At 38.4% G+C, this 17880-nt stretch overlaps 1 protein-coding gene across 1 annotated transcript; it reads left to right on the top strand.

The window, feature by feature from the left end:
• The first annotated feature begins 10180 nt into the window (after window positions 1-10180).
• Window positions 10181-15036, top strand: CUZD1 (CUB and zona pellucida like domains 1). Its single transcript, XM_053743490.1, is given in 7 exon segments — window positions 10181-10197; window positions 12162-12214; window positions 14535-14595; window positions 14597-14658; window positions 14661-14766; window positions 14768-14884; window positions 14886-15036. Coding segments are annotated over 7 exon segments (567 nt in total).
• The last annotated feature ends 2844 nt before the right edge of the window (window positions 15037-17880 follow it).

Raw genomic sequence — 17880 nt, 5'->3', positions numbered from 1 at the left:
TCACATCAAAAAATTCCTCTGGTATTTGCTAATATCCAAAGGTACTTAAGAGGGGTCTATACCTTGTTTTCAATTGGTCCTATGACAAGAAATAGTACTGCAATACTCTGAGCTTTAGAAGTTTTTAGGTAAAAGGAATTTTTCATGATATAATTGATATTATAACTACTCAGCTGGACTTAAGCTTTCAAAGGCTAAGAGCATTTGCTGATTTGTTTGCATTTCCTACTCCAGCTGAAAGAATTCAAAGACATGAAGAGTCTATTGTGAGAAATGCATAAATAATGCAAAAGTTATCCTCAAGTGGTCTATCATAAAGGATGCCAATGAAGTTATTGCTTTCAAATACAATTATGAAAAACTTAAATTGAAAAACATATAACCTTCTCAGTTATGTTGAGGTAGTTGTAGAAGTTTTTGAGGGAAGATTTCCCCTGAAATACATTTTTTTCTTCAGTGAAGTCTTTCCCCCCACTTCATTGAAATATAGTTGACATATAACATTATACAATTTTGAGGTATACAAAGTATTTGTTTGATACACTTATACATTACAAAATTATTACCACCATAGTATTAGTAGCTAACACCTCTATCCTGTCACATAATTACCATTTCTGTTTTTGTGGTGAGAATACTTATGATCTACTTTCTACTGTACATCTGAAACTAATACAATGCTGTAAAATCAACTATATTTCAATAAAAAATAAAAATTAAAAAGATCTCTCTTATCAACTTTAAAGTATGTAATACAGTATTATGATTAATCATCACTATGCTCTACATTAGCTATCCAGAATTTATTCATCTTCTAACTGAAAGTTTGTACACTTTGGTCAACATTTGCCATTCCCCCCTAACCCTATCACCTGGTAGTTGCTTTTTTTTTGGATCCATTTCCATGGCATGTAGAAGTTCCGGGGCCAGGGATCGAAATCACGCTGCAGCAGAACTCCAGCCCAGCAGTGACAACACTGGATCCTTAACCTGTTGAGCCAACAAGGAGCTCCAGGTAATCACCATTACTAATACCTGTGTCTATGACTTTGGCCTTTCTATTATTTTTATTTTTTTCTTTATTGACCACCCCCATGGCATATGGAAGTTCCTGGGCCAGGGATGGACTATGACCCACGGCTGTAACCTACAGCAATGCTGGATCCTTAACCCATTGCACCAGGAACCTATGCTGCCACAAAAACAGTTCTTAACCCTTATGCCACAGCGGGAACTCCTATGACTTTGACTTTTTGCGATTCCACATATAAGTTTGTCTTTCTTCTGTCTTTTGTCTGACATATTTAAATTAACATAATGCCCTCAAGATTCATCCATGTGTCATAAATGGCATAAGTTTCTTCTTTCTCATGGCTAAATAATACTCCATTTCATATATATATACCACATCTTATCTACTCATCTGTTGATGGGCACTTAATTCCCTATCTTGGCTATTGTGAATACTGCTGCAGTGTACATGGGAGTGCTACTATCTCTTCCAGATCTTGTTTATGTTTCCTTTGGATATTTTTCCAGATGTGGGATTGCTGGATCATATGGTAGTTCTCTTTTCATTTTTTGAGACACCAATATGGCTGTGGCCGTATTGGTCCCAACAATGCACAGGTGTCCCCTTTTCTCTACATCACCAGCACTTGTTTCCCTCATTTTTGAAAATAGCCTTTCTAACAGGTATGAGACAATTGTCACTATGGTTTTGATTTGCATTTCCTTGATGATTAGGCATAGAGCACCTTTTTATGTATCTGTTGGCCTTTGTATGTCTTCTTTAGAAAAATGTCCATTTAGTTAGCTCTTTTTTTTTTTTTAGGGCTGCACCAGTGACTTATGGAAGTTCCCAGGCTAGGAGTCAAATTGGAGCTGGCCTATACCACAGCCATGGCAACGCTGGATCCAGACTGCATCTGTGACCTATACCACAGTTCATGGCAATGTCAGATCCTTAATCCACTGCGTCCTCATGGATACTTAAACTTGCGTCCTCGTGGATGCTACTCAAATTCATTTCCATTGAGCCATGATGGAATTCCTAGATAGCTCATTTTTACATTGGATTGTATGGGGTTTTTTCTTTTTGATGTTGAGCTATATGAGTTCTTTATATATTTTAGATATTAATCTCTTATCAGATAAAAGATTTGTAAATATTTTCTCCCTTTCTCTAGATTGCTTTTTCATTTCGTTGATTTTCTTTGCTGTGTAGAAGGTTTTATTTTTATTTATTTATTGCTTTTTAGGGCCACACCTGTGGCATATGGAGGTTCCCAGGCTAGGGGTTGAATTGGAGTTACAGCTGCCGGCCTACACCACAGCCACAGCATTGCCAGATCTGAGCTGTATCTGTGACCTACATCACAGCTCATGGCAACACCAGATCCTTAACCCACTGAGGAAGGCCAGGCATCAAACCTACATCCTCATGGATACTAGTCAGGTTCATAACCTTCTGAGCCACAATGAGAACTCCCTTCTTTTTTATTTATTAGTTTTATTTTTTTGATTGTGCTTTAAGGTGTCCTATTCTGCCCCCGCCCCCGCCAACACACACACACAAAGAATCATTGCAAAGACCAATGTAAATGAGATGTCCCCTTGTTTTCCTCTAGAACTTTCATGGTTTCATGTCTCAAACCTGTTTAAGTCTTTAATCCATTTCAACTTAATTTTTGTGTAAGGCATAAGTTAGGGGTCCAATTCCATTCTTCTGCATGTGGCTATGCATTTGTCTCAGCACCATTTATTCAAGAGAATATTTTTTTTCCTCATCGAATACCTTTGGCTCCTTTGTCTGATATTAGCTGATCATGTACACATGGGTTTATTTCTTGATTTTGTTCCATTGGATTATGTGTCTGTTTTTATGTCAATACATGCTATTTTGATTACAATAGCTTTGTAGTATAGTCTGAAATCAGGAAGTGTGATGCCTCCAGCTCTGTTCTTTTTCAGTGTGCTTTGGCTATGCAGGGTCTTTTGTAGTTCCATACAAATTTTAGGATTGTTTTTCTATTTCTGTGAAAAATGCTATTGGAATTTAATAGAGATAGGTTTGACTCTGTAGATGGCTGTGGGTAGTATGAACAACTTAATAATTTTAATTCTTTGATGCATTATATCTTCCCATTTATTTGTGTTTTCTTCAAGTGCAATCATTGTTTTATGGTTTTCAATGTACAAACCTTTCACCTCCTTGGTTAAATTTATTTCTAAGGGAATTCCCGTCATGGCGCAGTGGTTAATGAATCCGACTAGGAACCATGAGGTTGCGGGTTCAGTCCCTGACCTTGCTCAGTGGGTTAGGGATCTGGCGTTGCTGTGAGCTGTGGTGTAGGTCACAGACGTGGCTCAGATCTCGTGTTGTTGTGGCCCTGGCGTAGGCAGGTGGCTACAGCTCTGATTCGACCCCTAGCTTGGGAACCTCCATATGCCACGGGTGTGGCCCTAAAAAGCAAAAAAAAAAAAAAAATTTATTTCTAGGTATTTTATTGGTTTTGATTTATAGTGAATGGGATTGTTTTCTTTATTTTTAATTTCTTTCTTTTTCGGCTTCACCTGCAGCGTACAGAAATTCTTGGCCAGGGGTTGAACCCGACCCACAGAAGTGACAATGCAAAATATTTAACCACTAGACTACATGAAACTCCAGGATTGATTTATTTCTTTTTCATTGTTGGTACATAGAAATGCACCTGACTTATGTATGTTGATTTTGTATCCTGCAATTGTACTGAACCCATTGACTAATTCTGAGAGTGTTTTTGGTAGAATCTGGGACTTTCTACATCAGCAAACAAAGAAAATTTTAATTTTTTCTTTCCAATTTGGATACCTTTTATTTTTTCTTGCCTGATTACTCTGGCTAGGACTTCCAGTACTTCTATGTCAATTACAAGAGTGGGCATCTGTGTCTTGTTCCCAATCATAGAAGAAAAGCTTTCAACCTTTCACCATTGAGCGTACTTTAGCCGTGTGCTTGTTATATATGGCCTTTATTATATTATTTTCCTTCTGTATGCAATTTTTTTTCTTCCTTTTTTTTTTAAATCTATTTAGGGCTGCACCCACAGCATATGGAGGTTCCCAGGCTAGAGGTTTAATCAGAGCTGTAGCCACTGGCCTTCGCCAGAGCCACAGCAAGATGGGACCCGAGCCGCATCTGCAACCTACACCACAGCTCACAGCAATGCCGGATCCTCAACCCACTAAGTGAAGCCAGGGATCAAACCCACAACCTCATGGTTCCTAGTCAGATTCGTTAACCACTGAGCCATGACAGGAACCCCTGTATGCAATTTTTTGAGCATTTTTGTTGTGGAAGGATTATTGTATTTTGCCAAATGCTTTCTCTGCATCTATTGAGATGATCATATGATATTTATCTTTCACCCTATTAAAGTGTATCTCATTTATTCATTTTCATATGGTGAACCATCATCCTTGCATCCAAAGAATAAATCCTGCTTGATAATGATGTATGATCCATTTTTTCTCTCTCCCTGTTTTTTGACTGCACATGAAGAATGCAGAAGTTTCCAGGCCAAGGATTGAGCTCATGCCACAGGGTGACCTGAGCCACAGCAGTGACAACACCAGATCCTTAACCCACTGTGTCAGAAGAGAACTTCTATATGATCCTTTTAATGTGCTCTTCCACTTGGTTTGCTAGTATTTTTCTGAGAATTTTTGTATCTACATTTATCAGAGATATGGTCTGTAGTTTTCTTTCCTTGTGATGTTCTTATCTGGCTTTGGTATCAGAGTGATGCTGGACTTGTAAAATAAATTTGGGAGTCTTTCTTTCTCTTTAGTGTTTTAGAAGAGTTCGAAAGAAATATTGGTCTCTGTCCTTCTTTAAAAGTTTGGTAGAATTTACAGTGAAACTATCTGGTCCTATGCTTTACTTATTGGGAGGTATATGATTACTGATTTAATCTTCTTAGCCATTATTGGCCTGTTTAGATTTTCTTTGTTTTCATGAGTCAGTCTTGGTAGGTGTATGTTTCTAGGAATTTATTCATTTCTTCTAGGTTAGTCAACTCATTGGCATATAATTATTCATAGTAATTTCTTATTTGAGTCTTCTCTCTTTTTTCTTAGCCTAGCTAAAGGTTTGTCAATTTTGTTTATCTTTTTGAAAAACTAGCACTTAGTTACATTAATCTTTTCTAATGCTTTTCTGGACTCTACTTCATGTATATCTACTTTGATCTTTTTTATTTCCTTCCTTTTACTAATTGTGGGCTTAGTTTTTTATTCTTTTTCTAGTTTCTTGGGCAAAAAGTTAAGGTATTTGAAATCTTCCTTTTTCTTAGTGAAGGTGTTTATCACTATACACTTCCCTCTTAGAACTGCTTTTACAATGTACCACAGTTTGTTTACTGTGTTTTATTTCCTTTTTTATTCCTTGTATGACTCATTGCTTGTTCTTCTGGGTGTTTTTAAATTTCCACTATTTTTTAATTTTCACAGCTTTCCTCCTGTTACTAATTTCTACTTTCATACCATTATGGTTAGAAAAGATACTTGATATGATTTCAATCTTTTTACATCTACCAAGCCTTGTTTCATAACCCATCATATAGAGGATATTCTCTGTGCACTTGAGAATAATATATATTCTCTTGCTGTTGGTTGGAATGTTTTCTATACGTCTGTTGAGTCAATTTGGTTTGAAGTGTGTGCCAAATCCTACATTTTCTTGTTGATTTTTCTGTCTGGATCATCTATCTATTATTGAAATAGGTTTTGAAATCTAGAATTGCACTGTCTATTTCTCACTTTAGATCTGTTAGTATTTGTTTATTATAAGTGCCTGGATGTTGGATGCATATATATTTATAATTGTTATATACTTATTGCATGGTGAACTTATTTGTCTCTTGTTACCAAAATAGGCTTAAAGTCAATTTTGTCTGATACAAATATATCTACCCCTTCTCTCTTTTGGCTTCCACTTTGTATGGAATATCTTTTTTCATCCCTTCGTTTTGAGCCTACATGTGTCCTTAAAGCTGAAGTGAGCCTCTGGTAGGCAGCATATAGTCAAGTCTATTTTTTTTTTTTTTATCCATCCAGCTACTTCACATCTTTTGCTTGGATAATTCAATCCATTTACATTTAGATTAATTATTGGTAGGTAAGGTCTTACCAATCTTATCTTATTGTTTTCTGGCTGTTTTTTAGTCCCCTGCTCCTTTCTTCCTTTTATACTGTCTTCCTTTGTGAATTAGTGATTTTCCATAGTGGTATGCTTTGATTCCTTTCTCTTTATATTTTGTGAATTTGCTGTAGGTTTTTCCTTTGTGGCTACCATGGCACTTACATAAAGCATATTATATATGTATCAACCTATTTTACATTGATAGCAAACTTTGATCACCTATAAAACTCTACTTTTTACTTCCTCTTTTGTGTTTTTGATGTCACAACTTATATCTCTTTATATTGTGTATCCATTATGAATTATTGGAGCTATAGCTTTTTGGAGAAGAGGATGGCTGTTCCCACATCATACAAAAATTCCTGGTCCAGGAATTTAACATGCACCACAGCAGTGACCCCAAGCCATAGCAGTGACAATGCCAGATCATTAATTGGTAGGGCACCAGGGAAGTCCAGAGCTATAGCTTTTTATTAATACTTTTGTCCTTTAACTTTTATACTAAAGTAGCTAACAAAATACCATATTACAGTATTAGAGTATTCTGAATCTGACTATATGCCTAATTTAAGCAATGTGATGTATATTTTCATAAGTTTCATGTTACTGATTATCATCATTTCAGCTTGAACGGTTCCTTTCACCATGTTTTGTAAGGTAGTACAGTAATGAAGAACACCCTCAACTTTTGCTTGCTAAGGAAAGTCTTTATCCCACCTTCACTTCTGAAGGGCAGTTTTACTGGGTAAACTATTCTTGGTTGGCAGTTTGTTTCTTTCAGCACTTTGAATTATATCATTTCATTGTCTCCTGGTCCACAAGATCTGTGCTGAGAAATCTGCTCTTAGCCTTCTGGAAGTTTCTTTTATTTATTTATTTATTTAGGCTTTTTTAGGGCTGCACCTGTAGCACATGGAGGTTTCCAGGCTAGGGGTCAAATCAGAGCTACAGCTGCTGGTCTACACCACAGCCACAGCAACCCAGAATCTGAGCTGTGTCTGCGACCTACACTACAGTTCATGGCAATGTCAGGTCCTCAACCCGCTGAGTAAGGCCATGAGGTTGAACCTACAACATCATGGTTCCTAGTTGGATTCATTTCCGCTGTGCCACAACGGGAAATCCTGGAAGTTTCTTTGTATATATTTCTCTATAGAATTCTCTGTTCATTCAGTCTCCAAAATTTCTGGCTCATTTTTATGTTTTGTTGAACTTCTTTCTTTTCTTTTCTTTTTGTCTTTTTAGGGCAGCACCTGCAGCATATGAAGTTTCCCAGACTAGGGGTCAAATAGGTGCTATAACTGCCAGACTACACCACAGCCACAGCAACATAGGATCCAAGCCACATCTGTGACCTACACCATATTTCATGGCAATGCGGATCCTTAACCCACTGAGAAAGACCAGGGATCAAACCTGCATCCTCATGGATGCTAGTCAGATTTGTTTCTGCTAAGCCATGATGGGAACTCCCTTGTTGAACTTCTCAGTTTGTTTTTCTATTGTTTTTCTAATATTGTTAAATTATTTATTTGTGTTCTTTTGTAGTTCTCTTAGCATATTTAGAACAATTACTTTGCAAAATCCAACACCCATTTCTGATAAAAACCCTTCAGAAAGCCAGCATAGAGGGAAACTACTGCAACACAATAAAGGCCATATATGACAAACCCACAGCTAACATCATTCTCAATGGTGAAAAGTTGAAAGAATTCCCGCTGAGATCACAAACAAGCCAAGGATGTTCACTCTCACCACTACTATTCAACATAGTTTTGGAAGTTCTAGCCACAGCAATCAGAGAAGTAAAAGAGATAAAAGGAATCCAAATTGGAAAGGAAGAAGTAAAACTATCGCTATTTGCAGATGACATGATACTATACCTAGAGAATCCTAAAGACTCTACCAGAAAACTATAAGAGCTCATCAATGAATTTGGCAAAGTCACAGGATACAAAATTAATACACAGAAATTGACAGCATTTCTATATACTAACAATGAAAGATGAGAAAGAGAAATTAGGGAAGCAATCCAGTTTGCCATCACATCCAAAAGAGTAAAATACCTAAGAGTAAACCCACCTAAAGAGACAAAAGACCTGTACTCTGAAAACTATAAGATGCTGATGAAAGAAATCAAAGATGACACAAATAGATGGAAAGACATACCATGCTCTTGGATTGGAAGAGTTAATATTGTCAAAATGACTATACTAGCCAAGGCAATCTACAGATTCAATGCAATCCCTATCAGATTACCAAGGACAGGGTTCACAGAACTCAAACAAAATATTTTAACTTTTGTTTGGATGCATGAAAGACCCATAATAGCCAAAGACATCGTGAAAAAGAAAAATGGAGCTGGAGGAATCAGGCTCCAGGACTTCAGACTATACTACAAAGCTACAGTCATCAAAACTGTATAGTATTGGCACAAAGACAGAAATATAGATCAGTGGAACAGGATAGAAAGCCCAGAATTCAACCCACGCACCTACAGCCAACTCATCTATGACAAAGGAGGCAAGAATATACAATGAAGAAAAGACAGTCCGTTCAGTAAGTGGTGCTGGGAAAACTGGACAGCCACATGGGAAAGAATGAAATTAAAACACTCCCTAACACCACACACAAAAATAGACTCAAGATGGATTCAAGACTTAGATATAAGACCAGACACTATCAAACTCCTAGAGGAAAACATAGGCCAAACACTCTGACATAAACGACAGCAACATCTTCTCAGATCCACGTTTTAGAGTAATGACGATAAAAACAAAAATAAACAAATGGGACCTAATTAAACTTCAAAGTTTCTGCACAGCAAAGGAAACCCTAAACAAAACAAAAAGACAACCCACAGAATGGGAGAAAATCTTTGCAAATGAATCGACTGACAAGGGATTCATCTCCAAAATTTATAAACACCTTCTGCAACTCCATACCAAAAAAACCAAACAACCCCATCAAAAAAAAATGGGCAGAAAACCTAAACAGACAGTTCTCCAAAGAAGATATACTGATGGCCAAAAAACATGAAAAGATGTTCAACATCACTCATTATTAGAGAAATGCAAATCAAAACCACTCTGAGGTACCACCTTACACCAGCCAGAATGGCCATCATTAAAAAGTCTACAAACAGTAAGTGCTGGAGAGGGTGTGGAGAAAAAGGAACCCTATTACACTGTTGGTGGGATTGTACATTGGTGCAATCACTGTGGAAAACAGGATGGAGATTCCTCAGAAAACTAAACATAGAACTACCATTTGATTGAGCAATCCCACTCCTGGGCATCTACCCAGAGAAAACCATGACTCAAAAAGATACATGTACTCCGATGTTCATTGCTGCAATATTTGCAATAGCCAAGACATGGAAACAACCTAAACATCCATCAACAGAGGAGTGGATCAAGAAGATGTGGTCCATATACACATTGGAATATTACTCAGCCATTAAAAGGAAACAAATACCAGCATTTTTAGCAACATGGATGGACCTAGAAATTATCATGCTAAGTGAAGTCAGTCATACAATGAGACACCAACATCAAATGCTTTTATTTACATGTGGAATCTGAAAAAAAGGACAGAATGAACTTCTTTGCAGAATAGATGCTGACTCACAGACTTTGAAAAACTTATGGTTTCCAAAAGAGACAGTTCGGGGGGTGGGGGGATACACTGGTGTTATGGGATGGAAATCCTATAAAATCGGATTGTGATGATCATTGTACAACTATAAATGTAATAAATTCATTGAGTAATAAAAAAAACAATTACTTTGAATACTTTGTTGGCCAACTACTGCATTCCCATTTCCTTGGGAATAGTTACTCATGGCTTATTGTATTCCTTTGATGAAGTCATGATTCCCTGATTCTTCATGATCTCTGTAGCCTTGCATAGATGTCTGCACATTCCAGACTTCATGGACTGATCTGGGCAAGAATAGACTTTCACTTGTGTGTTGATGCATGCTGGAGTGGCCTAATGGTGGAAGGTGGAAGGTACTGAGTGGACATGTGGTGGCACTGAGTTCAGGGGTTAATGATGTCTTTTGGGATCCACAATATCAACAACTGCATCGTCCTTGGTGAGGTCTGTGGGGGTCTACAGTAGCTGCAAATGCTGTTGAGGTCCTCAGTTATGTCTCTGGATCTAGCAGCTATGATCAGGCCAAACAGTGATGGTGGCTGGAGTCAGTTGTGTGCATACACTTGGCTATCAGGCCTGCTGCAGGTGCCTGTGTAGAAGAGCTTGTATCAGATGCAAACACACATAGTGGTGGGGGCCAGAGTGTACAGCAAGGGCTGCACCAATTATGGGCTTATTGGTAGCTGTGGTGGCCCTGGCTGTTGCTGTGTTTTCCTGTGGCTGTATAGTCTCCCTCTGTGTGTGTGCACTGTAGAGAAGGCCCATAATGGGGGTCAGGCCAGGAGTATGCAGGTGCATAGTTGGAGGGGTTAATTGCTGGTAATGTGGTACAGTGGTGCAGGCCAGTGACAGAAGACAAGGCCTGATACAAACCCACAAGCAGCTATGGGTGCCTTGTCTGTCAGTATACTTTTCAGGGGCTGTATTATCTCCCCTGGGTGTGCACACTTCTGTGGACACTGGTGACAGGTGTCAAGCTAGGGCATGCAAATGGATACTGGAGGGACTATTTCAAGTACATATTAGGAAGCGGATGTCAACTATAGGGGTCTAGGCTGGCATTTTTTTTTTAAATGGCTGCACCCACAACATATGGAAATTCCTGGTCCAGGGATTGAATCCAAGCCATAGCTGTGACCTAGGCCACATCTGCAGCAACACCAAATCATTTAACCCACTGTGCAGGTATTGCACTGGGTCAGGTATTGAACCTGTGCCTCTTTAGCAACCCAAGCCACTGCAGTCGGATTCTCAATGCAGAGCACCTCAGTGGTAACTCCTAAGGTGGTATCTTGCACTCATGCAGCCACAGAGGTCTGGGCTGACCACGAGTGTAGTTCCTGAGCTCTGGCATGGGTGAGGAAGGAGGTAGCAGGGAAGGACTTGAGTGGCTTGTGTCAGCAAGTGCAAATACCTGTGGGGCAATAGCTAGTGAAATCCACAGGGCCAAAGTCAGTGAAATCCACAGAGCATCTGTGGCAACTGCACTGGTATTAGTTTCCTCAGTGGAAAAATCTTCGGGATTTGTCTGTAGAGCCAGTCACTATAAACAATAATTGCTATTAGTGGTTCCTGCTTTTCCTCCTTGTTCCTAATTGTTTCTATGTGTCTCAGCTTTACCAGTCTCTGGGTGGGGTAGAACTGAAGTGGGAACTTCACATGGTGCCCCAAACACTGGGGAAGCTAGTTACTCACTCCAATCACTCTTCCTTTCTTGGTGGGAAGTTCTCTCTTGGGCCTGAGCAGTGCTGGCTTGAGGAATGGGATAATGCAGGCAAAATGAAACTTCCTTCCTGTGAAGTTATTCTCAGATTCTTTTGTTCCACTGTGTTGCTAAACTTTCTTAAGTGGACCCCAGAGCTCTCCAGATCTGTTTTGGTTCATGGATAGCTGCCTAGTTGTTGATCTTTAAGGGAGGATGGAGAGCAGGGTTTTCTCCATCATTGCTTCAGTGATTTCACTCCTGCCTCCACTTCAGGGAGTTTGTAGCAGAGGCTCTGTACTTATATGTGAGTATGTTTTTTCCTGGGGAAATAATTCATATTGTTCATCAGAGTTTCAAAGAGGCTGGGGAAAAGGTTAAGAATAATTGCACCATATGACACATGTAAAATATTTGTTCAATAAATGTTTGCATTGGATTGCATTTCTTCTTTTCTCCTTCTTCTTCTTTTTTTGGCCCTGCCCATGGCATTTGGAAGTTCTTGGACCAGGGATTGAACCCAAACCACTGCAGTGACAATGCTGATTCCTTAACCTCTAGGCCACAAGGGATCTCTGGACTGTATTTCTTCTTGAAAAAAATTTTTTTTATTAGGTACCCTTTCTTCTTGAAAAATAGCTCCTTTAGAAACTCCTCAACTAACAAAGGTAAGAGTCTGTTATTTTACCATCAGCAAATGAGTAAACATTTTTAAAGTTTTTTCCTTTCCCAGAACTCCCTACTCCCCTGTTCTGGAATCTTTCATGTTTGAGACACAAAGAACTGCTGAATGTCAGAGAAGCAACACAGACAAGTTGTGGCCCAAACACCTTGGGGCCATTTATTCTTCAAACATAAAGTCCTGGCAGTGCTGCAGCCAGAAACACAGCCATCCATGTCCTCTATTTCTTGGGCTAAGCAAGGCACTGGTGAGAGGGAGACAGGGAGGAGATGGCAGAGCCTGAAAACTTGCAAGCGTGATAACTGAACTTTGAATTGATCTAGAAGGAAGACTTTTTCCCTCCTAAGCTGCAAGTATTTGAAATGCTCACTGGTGTCTCTTGGGCGGGAATTAGCATAACTTCCTTCTCTCACAGTCAGGTCTTCCAGCCTCCCAGTGGGGTTTCTCTTTGAAATAAGAGTAGTGTGTGTGGAAAGGATTCAGGAGCAAGACTTGGAGGCCAAGAAGAAAAGCAACCGGAGGCCTATTTCCCATCCAAAGAGTAACCAGATACAGCTGTAACTTTAGACTGAGGTGCTTGGGAAAATGATTTTTATTATTATTTATTATTTTTTTTAGAAGCAAATGTACATTGCTGGGGGAAGGGCCTAAAATGTGGCTAAGGAAATCTAGCTTTGACAATATAGTCCAATATACTCTGCAAAACTTAACAAGCAAGTTGATTTTTTTTCCTTAGGAAAAAAATTCTTACAATTAATTTTTTAAAAAGACAAAATGATTAAATAACAACTTAGAGATGCAAACCAGAGATTCTCAAACACCCAGGGGGTACAATATAGCCACTTCCTATTTCCTTCTATAATAGCCACATTCAATTTTCAGCAATTATTATTATTGTTATCATTTTTGTCTTTTGGGGGCTGCACCTGTGGCATATGGAGCTTCCCAGGCTACGGGTCAAATCAGAGCTATAGCCGTTGGCCTACATCACAGCCACAACAACGCCAGATCTGAGCCAAGTCTGTGACTTACACAACAGCTCACAGCAATGCTGGATCCTTAACCCAGTGAACAAAGCCAGGGAACGAACCTGAGTCCTCATGGATGCTAGTCAGATTTGTTTCCGCTGAGCCACAATGGGAACTCCTGATCAGTTATTAAAGGAAGTTGAAATTCTCTTGCATTTTGACTACTTGTGGGAGTTATAACAAAATCTCAGCTGAAACAGGAAACATACAATAAATCCCCCTTTTATGACTGCAAGTGAACATAGTTTATGGTGTTTGCAATAGTGTAAATTTGTGGGGAAAACAAGTCAATTACACTGTAAGTTATATATTACTAAATAGCCTCTATTGAGTAATAACCTGTTTTGTATATTTGCCACTTCTTTGTAATAGTAGCTTATGTCTGATCTGTTAAGTAGCACATAATCAACCTTGATATTGGAATGAAGAGAAAAGAGGCATTTGACACTGAGTTTGATAATATGTAATGGGATTTCCCATGAGCAAATTAGATTAAAAAATGATATACTATATTTTATTGGTTTGAATAGACAAAAGTAGGTGATTTATGGAGTTCCCGTCATGGCTCAGTAGTTAACAAATCCTACTAGGAATGATGAGGTTGCAGGTTTGATCCCTGGCCTTGTTCAGTGGGTTAAGGATCCTGCGTTGCTCTGGCTGTGGTAAAGGCCAGCGGCTATACCTCTGATTAGACCAGTAGCCTGGGAACCTCCATATGGCGCGGGTGCAGCACTAGAAAAGACAAAAAGACAGAAAAAAAAAAGAGTTAAGTGACTTAGAAACTAGGAAATATTTCAAGAATATAGTTTATTTGTTCAATATCTTTTTCAAGGAGTCTTTAATTGTGATTCTGAATGATACCCACATCCTGTCTTTTATTTAGCTCATTTAAGAGGAATTATTATTATTATTATCTTATTTATTTTTTGACTATGTCTGCCGCATGTGGAAATTCCCAGGCCAGGGATCAAACCCATGCCATAGCAGCCACCAGAGCTACAGCAGTTACAACACCAGATCCTTAACATGCAGAGCCATCAGGGAATACCCAAACATATATATGCATATATTTTTGTCTTTTTAGGGCCGCACCTCCAGCATTTGGAGGTTCCTGGGCTAGAGGTTGAATCAGAGTTACAGACGCTGGCCTATACCACGGCCACAGCAACGCCAGATCCAATCTGCATCTGCTGAACTACACCACAGTTCATGGCAATACTGGATCCTTAACCCACTGAGCGAGGCCAGGGATACAACCTGCATCCTCACGGGTACTAGTCAGTCTACGCACCTCAGATCCAAATCTGGTGGTGTTCCAGGATATCTGTAGTGCCACTCCTGACTAACATTCCATCGCTGACCTATGACCCAGACAAGAGTGGATGTAACTAAGATGAAACATGTGAAGATTCCAGTATAACACCTTTAAATTTTTGAGAAGTTTGGCTCCATGCATCTTAAGGTTTTCATACATGATAGTGGTGATCAGTCTCACTGCAAGTAGGCTAAGATTCTAGAAGCAAAAGAGACATTTCATCATACAAATGAAAGACTAATTCCAATTTAGGACACATTCGTCTGAAAAGGGGTTGACATGCAAGTGGAAGGTCAGAAATTCAGTATCAAATATGTTGAAACCCAGATTCAACCTTTCAGCAATCTGCATCTGTTTTCATTCATGGTCCTTGCTCTCAGTGTTGTGATTGTGGCTATAATCCCAGTGAAGAATTTTGTGTATCAGAGAATAGATTACAAAGACCAGAAGCTGCAAGACTATTAACTAAAGAGTTCAGACTTAAGTGAGGCACATTTCTCCTGAGTGTCAAAGGAGTGCTACGTGCAATATGAATAAATTAGAGAGGGCCTTATAAAAGTGGGAAAAAACCCACAAACCACATTCAAGAAAATTAAAAAAAGAAAAAAGAATCTCTTCCCATGAGACCTTGATGCTGAACCTTTTAGCATATATACATTTCTCATCTATGTGCTGTTTTTTAGAGAATATTCTAGCTTAAATAATAATGCAAAAAATGGATTCAGTAACAATTCCTATATTTTTCGTGTGTAACACCTAGGCCTTCTGTCATGTATCAGGTTGAATTCCAATCTTCTATAACTGAAAACATTTCCAAATGTATTTCTTTAAAGCATTCTTTTTCAGAGCCAGCATTCTACAGAGAGAATATTATACTAGGAATACTTGACCTTAAGGTGATATTCCCTAGTGGAGGTGACCACATTTCCTCTTTTGTTATTAAACAGGGGAGGCAGTCTTGGATAAAACAAGAAGGAATTAGATGCCAAAATAAGTTTTCCTCTTCTCTGTTCTCTCAGCTGTCAGGACCTAGGTTAACTAAAGGGTTCAGACTTAAGTGAGGCACATTTCTCCTGGCTCCCGTTTTGCTTGCCATATAAAGGTATGGTGTGGAATTAGGTTTATCTTCATTTTAACAATCCAAAGATGTTTCCCAGATGAATTTGGAGTACATTAAGCAAACATTAAATGCCTTTTTATCAAGTTTCAGATGATGGGAGGATCAGTGCCCTCAAATTTGTTTGAAAAATAAGATACCTCAGGAGGTCCTGGGAGATCAAAAGCTGCCAGTGCCAGTGTTTCCGACTCAAGGCCTGGGAGGGTGGCCATGACTCGGTTCCCATGTCACCAGGCCCTACACACAGAAGACCAGCTCTGCCTGAAGCAAAGCCCAAAGGGCATGAGATACATTGAAAGAATTTGGGCTGGGAAAGTATAAACACATGAAACTATGCCCAATATTTTATTCTTTTAGAATAAGTATGGTATAGTCTACTAATTGGTTAATACATGGTTATTTTCTTCTCATGTCGTCCACTTAATTTTTCCAAATTATAAAGTAATACTTGCTTAGTGAAGGAAACATTTATTGAGGTAAATCCACATTTATTCAGGAAAAATACAGACAAGGAAAAAAACACAAATGTTATATCACCCCGTCTCATGTTTATTAATTTTTATCTAAATATAGATGAAAAGATATAGATCCATATATACATATATATAAATATAGATATCTGTACATACACACATACATTCTAGTGCTGCATGCATTTCTACACTACATTGACATCTACAAATATATCTACATCTACCCCTATATATCTATTTATTGATCAATTTAGCTATTGATCTACCTATTTCAGTATCTATGCCCACTGTTTGATAACTTTTTAAAATTTCACATATCATGAACATTTTCCATTTCATTTTCTTCTACTCTATCATCTAAGTAAATCATTTTAGTGGTTTAATGCATAGTATTCTATGTGCCATATTTTACCAATCCCCTATTGTTTAAGATAAATTCACAGAAATGGGACTATGAGTCAACATTGTAAGGCTTCTGCTATTCAACGACACTGCCTTCCAGATGGTCCGTTCCTATTTCTACCTCCCCTTGCAGGTTTGAGAGGACCTGCTTCCCTCCCTCATTACCAAACATTACTTTAAACTCTTATAGGGTGTTCTTTTTCTGAACATCTCAAAATGTCACACAGACATCCACTTAACAATATCTTCTATATTAGGGAAGGGGAATGAAAAGGGTTGTTACACTTGGTTTAGTAAAAAAAACGTTTAATATTTGGCTGAAGTAGGAAACCAAGATTAGGTCAAGTAAATACCAAGAATAGACTCCTGGTCGGCTGACTTCCCAGTTACATTTCTTTCTTTTAGCTATATTGCCAAAATTTCATTTAACTATATATTCAAAGAACAGTTATCTTAATACATTTCTTCAATTCAAAGTTTCAAAATGAAATCTAATTTGTGAGCATTTAATGCAGGACAACTTGCAGGACAAAATAAGTTTTAAAGAGTTCTGTAAAAAGAAACTAAAATAAATTCTGAGATATCAGAATATCCTTTATTTATTTATTTATTTATTTATTGACTGCACCTTTCGCATGCTGAAGTTCCCCAGGCCAGGGCTCAAACCGGAGGCACAGCAGTGACAATGCCAGCTCTTTAATGCCTAGGCCACTGGGGAACTCTCAAAATGTCCTTTAAATAGAATTGGTAAATAAGTAAGTATAAATTAATTTTTAAAACATAGATTAAATTTTCTGACAATAATCACTGACCTAAGAAAACTATACTGCTTGGAAAATGCATCTTGCTAAAGATGAAATATTTGAAAAATAGACTGAAATTTTCGTGAGGTCTACAATATGCCAGGTTTTACTCAACCCTCATCCTTGCTGCATTTTCAAATATTGACTTAGGGTATTTAAGAGATTCTTCACAAATTACCTAAGAGGAACTAGCTCTAAGGTGTTACTGGACAGACTGTAACACTAATGCTGCACACTTAAGGGTAGACTTGCTCTGAGAGTTAGTGTAAAATAGAATGATCTGCATTGGAGTGATGCAGAATACCAACAAAACCCCATGAAAATGCAATGTGGAAAGAAAGCATTTAGTGGCAAAAGCAGGTGTAGTTTGGGCAAAGGTAGTCATCCCTGTGTGGCATCTGCCATGTTTGTGGGTTCATTTACCTCTATTCACTGTCTTTTTTCACACACACCTCTGCCTGCCTTCTTTTAGTTCAATCTTTTCTTGTGCTTTTATCTTCTCCCTTTATTTTAG

This window comes from Phacochoerus africanus, chromosome 3 (assembly GCF_016906955.1).
Source record: "Phacochoerus africanus isolate WHEZ1 chromosome 3, ROS_Pafr_v1, whole genome shotgun sequence".
Lineage (NCBI taxonomy): Eukaryota > Metazoa > Chordata > Mammalia > Artiodactyla > Suidae > Phacochoerus > Phacochoerus africanus.
The sequence above is the reverse complement of the archived record's forward strand: the minus strand, read 5'-3'. Positions and strand labels throughout refer to the sequence as shown.